Raw genomic sequence first — 7,501 nt, forward strand, 5'->3', positions numbered from 1 at the left:
TCCGATTGCACGCCTTGAGTCCACAAAGCTGATGACAGGTATGACTCTGGTCTACCATTGGCTGACCTGTATTCAAACTGACCAATCACAGAGCAGATGACAGTTATGGGATAAAGACTCTTGCCTACCATTGGATGACCTGTATTCAAACTGACCAATCATAAAGCTGTTTGAACATTAGCTGCGAGTACTGGAAATGGTACTGGCCTCCTATTGGTTCACCTGTGTTCAAACTGGCCAATCCCACAGCTGGTGATGTCTGTAAGCATGCATTCACAGATAACACTTCACACTTGTCTCCTATTGGTTAACCAGTATTCAAAATTAAACCAATCGTACGTATACCTGGCGACAGCAGAGCGACGGCTGTGAGCAGCGCACACTCGAACCAGTCCAGCTGGTCTCCTATTGGCTAACCTGTATTCAAACTGATCAATCGTACCTGGGGACAGCAGAGCAACAGCTGTCAGCAGCGCACACTCGAACCAGTCCAGCTGGTCTCCTATTGGCTAACCTGTATTCAAACTAACCAATCGTACCTGGGGACAGTAGAGCGACAGCCGTCAGCAGTGCACACTCGAACTAGTCCAGCTGGTCTCCTATTGGCTAACCTGTATTTAAACGGACCAATCGTACCTGGGGACAGTAGAGCGACGGCTGTGAGCAGCGCACACTCGAACCAGTCCAGCTGGTCTCCTATAATATTGGCTAACCAGTATTCAAACTAACCAATCGTACCTGGGGACAGCAGAGCGACAGCTGTGAGCAACGCACACTCGAACCAGTCCGGCTGGTCTCCTATTGGCTAACCTGTATTCAAATTTAAACCAATCGTACCTGGGGACAGCAGAGCGACAGCTGTGAGAAGCGCACACTCGAACCAGTCCAGCTGGTCTCCTATTGGCTAACCTGTATTCAAACGGGCCAATCGTACCTGGGGACAGCAGAGCGATGGCCGTGAGCAGCGCACACTCAAACCAGTCCAGCTGGTCTCCTATTGGCTAACCAGTATTCAAACGGACCAATCGTACCTGGCGACAGCAGAGCGACGGCTGTAAGCAGCGCACACTCGAACCAGTTCAGCTGGTCTCCTATTGGCTAACCAGTATTCAAAATTAAACCAATCGTACGTATACCTGGCGACAGCAGAGCGACAGCCGTGAGCAGCGCACACTCGAACCAGTCCAGCTGGTCTCCTATTGGCTGACCTGTATTCAAACGGACCAATCGTACCTGGGGACAGCAGAGCGACAACCGTGAGCAGCGCACACTCGAACCAGTCCAGCTGGTCTCCTATTGGCTAACCTGTATTCAAACGGGCCAATCGTACCTGGCGACAGCAGAGCGACAGCTGTGAGCAGCGCACACTCGAACCAGTCCAGCTGGTCTCCTATTGGCTATCCTGTATTTAAACTGACCAATCGTACCTGGGGACAGTAGAGCGACAGCTGTGAGCAGCGCACACTCGAACCAGTCCAGCTGGTCTCCTATTGGCTAACCTGTATTTAAACTGACCAATCGTACCTGGGGACAGCAGAGCGACAGCTGTGAGCAGCGCACACTCGAACCAGTCCAGTTTCAGCTGCTGAATGCTATGCAGGAAGTCCATGAAGGTGTGCACAAACGTCTCGAGAACTCCTGAAGAAAGAGAAAGCAAAACAACTTTCACTGGCACTCCCAAGACATTCTTCAGAGAAATGTAGTACAGTAGAAGCCGTTTAATTGCACTCCCTATTTGCCAGCACATTTTGGACAATTATCCGGATGGTGAAACAAAGTGAAGTTATCCAGCTGGACAGCATCACTTCAGGACTTTGGGACTCTGTGCAATTAACAGAAGTGTGCAGTTATCCATTGTGCAATTAACAGTAGCTTTGATTTATTATTTGCCTACACAACAAAATAACTCCCTGGTTGTTACACATTTCAAATTAAAAACTTAAGAATAACTTAACAATGGAACATTATGACAACAGAAGGCTGAGACTATTAGTCAGTAAGTGAAACTATGTGCACCAAATGTAAGGTACAGACTTTCTCTTGGACTTCCAAATCAGAGAGAAAACAGATTAAACTGGTACAGCATATGCAACATTGTCAGAGCACACACACCAAGCACAAAGAACAGTGCTCCAGAACACACCTGCGTTGATCCACTTTTCAGCATTCTGCTGACTGTCGTCCCTGTACACAGCTCCTTTCAGCATCACTACCTCTATCGCTCCTCCCTGCAGAGTGCAAGAAAAAATAGATTGTGATTTCTGTGAATTCTGAAGTTTCCTATGGTAGATCATAGGGTATTGGTGAAGTTTAGTTCACAATCAAGTTTTGTCAATTAGCACATCTGAGTTGATAAATCAAATTTTGGAGAAATTAAGCAAATGTGCAAACATGTGTAAGAGGCTCCACAATAAGTTTGGAATTCCACTTTTCCCATTTTGAAATGTGCTAATATTTTCAATATAAAAGCACTTGGTGAAAAGTCTTTACATCTGATTGACAAGTATGATGTACAGTTGTGAAATATGATAATAACTTTCATGAATATTCATTTTGAAAATTTTCTTCCTGCAGGAATTCCTGCAGGAATTCCTGCAGGAAGCGTTTTTCCTGCAGGAATTCCTGCAGGAAAAAGTTTTTCCTGCAGGAATTCCTGCAGAAATTTCCTGCAGGACAAAGGTAAAATCCTGCAGGAAGAATGTTTTCTGCAGGAATTTCTGCAGGAATTCCTGCAGAAATGACCTTAAAATTAATATCTAAAGCAATGACAGGAAGAGTTCTGTATGCATTTGATTTTGTTTTGAAACTGTTAAACTGTGCTAATTTCATTAGCTCTTTTAGCCTTGACTTTCAATGTCTAAAATAGATATATATTGAAGGCATTGTTTATTGTTTCATTTTCCTAGTTTTATTGATTATGTTGCCGGAGATGCCTGAGGCATTAGAAAAAAAAACTGCCCTGTGAATTAACTTGTCTCTAACAAAATGCCTGCAATGGTTACTCATATTTTTTCAGAGGTACTCATATTTTTCAGAGGTACGGAAGCTGTGGCAATTACTATTAGTTACCTCTTCTACTTTTTCTTCAACCTCAATACTAACGTTTTATGAGTATCTAAGCCGATTTGAGTGCCAAAGAACTATCCATTTAGCATCCATAAGCTAAGTAAAAACATTTAGAGGATCAGAAGTCAGCAAAGAAATGGATCTACATTATTTTTTGTAGTACCTCCATTAGCACCTGTACCATGCATAAGATAGAGTTTAAGCACTGAAATTGCCAATATGCATGCTGACGAAATTGTTACCGCAGCAAGAGGATGATGGTTTCTACATGTTTTTTGGGTAATATTCGGTAAGGCAGCGATCGCCCTCTACCCACAGTTCCTATAATACTGATCGCAAAATTGGTACCTTATTCTCAGTTTGACGCAGAACCGGACGGACAAACCGCCCTGGCATGGAACGTTGTGACGATAGCATCGGTCACGAATAGGACTTGCCTTACTTAGAACAAGATTTCCCTTTAGAAAACTGAAAGGCATCTTCTCTGATTGGCTGACAGCTGGTTTGTGGCGAAGCCCAAAGTAACCGAAAAGCTAACGTAAGCAAGCAGAGGGACCAGACATTTGCCAGAAGGAGTATGTAATGGGAGTTGTTCCCTCTGCATAGGAGTATGCGGTGTTGAAAATGATGAAAATATGCCGGGAGTTGCGGGTGGGTGGGAGGTGTGCTTGCTCCCAGCAACTTTAACTATGTGTAATTTTGATGGAAATGTCATTAACTTATCTTAGTTAAAATGCAAGAAATAGCATTTCAGAGGGTCAAGATTTTCAGGCCTCTGGTGCGATGCGTTGTGCCTTCGGCGCTCTACGTGCTGAAAATTTTGTCAGCAAAAGTTCACTTCTACCCCCACCCCAAAATGGATTTACTGCTGCCCGCGTAACCTCTGTAGTGGGTACTCTGCCCAAGCTAAGCAATGTCATGGAGGCAGCTGACATTGCCTGTCATTCCTCCGGGTTCTGGACATCTTTTTCTTCTCACATTGTCATTAGCTAGTCAGCTTTTCGTACAACAATCGTAGCCTTGTACGAAAGGATTGCGCGTTATGCTTTGCAACTCCTCCTGAATTTACCGTTAAGCATTACCAGCCCTCCTGAATTTATTGTTAAGCGTTACTCCCCCTTCTGAATTCACCGTTAAGCATTACCAAGACAACCCCCTCTCTTGCAGACCCTCATGTAAGGGTGCCCACATTAACAAGAAAACTTGAACTTCTTAGAATGCTACTGACCATATACACTTTTTCTACATGAAAGGATTTGAACTCCTATCCTATGGTCTACCAACCTGATGAAATTATTTTGGGGACTTCCAGTAACTATTTACTGAATTCTAAACTATAGTTAAAAAATTTTGCTCATCTTCTGGACAAGTGAATCATGAACCACTTTGTTAGCCATGCTGATCGCTGGTATCTTTGGGTTATAGAAATCAACCAGGCTTTATATAACAAACCCCTCAGGGTGCAACATTGATCATCTATTATCATATATGTGGCATTGACCTGTCATGCAATGCCATAACACATAGAAGTGTCCCGATCCGGGTACGTGGACACCTAGAAATTCATTCACTGGTGTTTAATGAATCTCTATTTAAACAGCTGTTTTTAATGCATTTCTAGGTGTCTAATTGAAATGATGTATCACCCATCACCAGATCCGATCAGTTAAAAGAACAATTTGACCAGTAACACCCTTTCCTCAGCTGTAACTCTTTTCATGCTTTAAAGTCATTGAGATTGTGACAAAGGTCTTTTTATGACAAGAGTGTGATAATCACTTTCCCCTCCCCTTTCTCACCCATCTTTAGAGAAGCCATTCTCTAATCTCCTTTGCACCTACATGTAGGTGTTTAAAATCCAGCAACAACAATACATGCACTAATTTATAATGACAGGTAATTAGAGAAATGAATGGTAGTTTACCCAAGGAGGTTTAACTTCCTTCCTTTACCTTGCATATCACAAAGGAGTTTTAAAGCTCTGAGCTCACTGACCTAACCTAGATTTTCCAACAGCAACCTAATGGAAATTCAATAGATTTTTAGTCTTTACTATTTGCCTTTGGTAATCTTTACTCTTGGCTACCCCAGGCCTAGGTCTCTTGTGATTTTATTGATAAAAGCCCCTTGGTTTAAGACAAAAAAATTTCCTGATCATTTAGTTGGTGATAGGTTTAAAGGCTGATATCAGATACTGATAGCCAGAATAAAGCTACCAAACCAGAATGGCTGTCACATCAAAATATATGCCACAGGCCTTCTACTACTTAGAATTAATAAGAATAATTTGCCACTGCAGTCCGCATAGGGTATTGATAGGTGAAATTTGGGGTCCTGGCCTATGGACTATCTTGCAGGTGCTAGCATGTGCTATAGAGAGGTGTTGAAAAGCTGAAAGGCCGACAAGTAACAACAAACTTTTTGATAACCAAACTTAATGATAACCTGGGTTTTGATCTGATACAAAGTACCGTTATCTTTTGGACCATTAACAATTTAACATGGAGCCATGAATGCCATGAAGCTGTTACCGGTGATTCATATGAATAGAAACATCAGGCAAAAGTTTGTTCCAGAGATTATTTGTAGTTTAGGTTCCAAATCCTACTACATGGGCAGGCTGCATATAAGGCGCTTACCTTCCTCTTTTTGGTAATTATGCACATTGTTATGCGGGTTGAAAGGAGGTCAGTTATTGTCAAGGCATGCTCCCCAGTTAGCAAGTTATTAGCAAGTCCCACAGGGACCTTCCCAAAACACTGTGAAATTTCTATACACAACTGCTTTATAGAGCCTGGTGGGCAGTCAGGCCAAGCAAGGAGGTTGAAATGATTTTTTTAACCTCCTTGGGCCAAGCAAGGAGGTTCTTTAACCTCCTTGGGCCAAGGAAGTTGCACAATTAAACGTCCTTGGTCAGGCAATGAAAATTTCAGATTAGAACGTTAAAGTTGAAGAAACCTAAAAATTCACTTCTGGTATGGATTACAGGATTCAAGTCAGATCAAGATTGATCTCACCAACTTGATCTGGCCTTGATCCTCCTTGATCTCACCTACTACTGTAATGGCAACCTTAGAATTTGGAAAAATGGGAAATTAGGCAGTGCTGTGCACAGCACTATAGCCAGACAACTTCTCACTTTATTATATACCAATGAAGCTTGGATCCAGGTTACATCCAGGTGCGTGGGGTCATACTTTGTGGCGTCACTGAGGAAAGTGAACGTTTTCAGACATGAATCTGATATTTCAGCCACATTTCTGAATCATAAAATCTTTTTTTTTCTGGCAGCCAAGTCTTGATATATATTTGGGATGATCAGGGGATCCGGAGGCAATATTAAGAAACATGATGTGTTTGAAGGCATTTGAAAGTCCATGAAGGAATGCAGCTTCAGTAAGACAAAGGTTCATAATCTCCAAGCAGATCTTGCGGTAGCATAAGATAGTATTATAAGCTGGGGAAGGAGTTAAGCCAGCAGAGGAGTTTTCTGCCAGCTAAACTCCTTCCCTATCCTTATGACACCGCAAGATCTGCTTGGAGATTTAGAGGTTAAGTGCTGATCACAGACAAAGAATCACTGTGCAAAAGTGGGGTTCAAAAGGCACCAACTGACCAGTCTAACATGGTCTGGTTTGTCGCCTTTTAGCCTGAGTGGTTAGTGTGTTAGGTTCGTGAGCTGGTGGGCCCGGGTTAAAATCCTGGGAGCCAGGAGACTACTACTTGCCTCTTGTGTTTCAAAAGTGCAAGATTGTGAAGGACCTTGCACTTCTGTGTCAGTGGGAAAGATGGCCTCAAGCCGACTTCTTCTTTTTAACCTCCTTGTTCCAAGCCAGTCCTCAAGATGTGGTTCAGCATGTGAGAAGGCCTGTTAACCTTTACTGCCTCCTCAAGACATTTAAGATTCATTGTTTGACATTGCCTGGGCCAGACCCTATAGAAGAATATCATACATCCAACATCTGCCAAAACTCTTCACCCAGCAGACGTGCTTTAGGCGTTTTTGTCGAACTTCCTATTTTGCCCTTTTTTTTGCGCAAATGGACAGGAGGAACACAGTATAAATTAAAAGCCAAACAAAAAGTTGAAAAATGCCTAAACTGTAGCCCAACCTCTGCTTGGAGAGTAACCGGCGTGACACAGAGATTCTATCTTTCATACTCTCCAAGCAGAGGTTCAGCTCCTGCTGTTTTTGATGTGTTAAAGGCCTTGGCCAGCAGACATGAAGGAAACGGTACAATATTAAAATAGAAAACTTGACAAAAATGCCTAAAAGCATGTTAAAAACAGCCAGAGCCAAACCTCTGCTTGGAGAGCAATCTTTCCATGTGCCACTTTTTGTTGGCTCTATGCAAATCAAGACAATTCACGCCTTGTTGATATCCACAAAGTCGAGTCTGGTACCATGAATGCTGACCGAAGGGGGTCTGATAGA

At 42.8% G+C, this 7,501-nt stretch overlaps 1 protein-coding gene across 1 annotated transcript in view; it reads right to left on the reverse strand.

The window, feature by feature from the left end:
- Nucleotides 1-7,501, reverse strand: part of LOC118407474 (oxysterols receptor LXR-alpha-like) — a gene marked incomplete at its 5' end in the record, with an annotated part of 19,938 nt that overhangs the window by 6,302 nt on the left and 6,135 nt on the right. The window contains 2 exon segments of the mRNA XM_035807950.1: nucleotides 1,525-1,638; nucleotides 2,144-2,228. Coding sequence (XP_035663843.1) covers nucleotides 1,525-1,638; nucleotides 2,144-2,228 — 199 coding nt within the window.

This window comes from Branchiostoma floridae, unplaced genomic scaffold (assembly GCF_000003815.2).
Source record: "Branchiostoma floridae strain S238N-H82 unplaced genomic scaffold, Bfl_VNyyK Sc7u5tJ_1353, whole genome shotgun sequence".
Lineage (NCBI taxonomy): Eukaryota > Metazoa > Chordata > Leptocardii > Amphioxiformes > Branchiostomatidae > Branchiostoma > Branchiostoma floridae.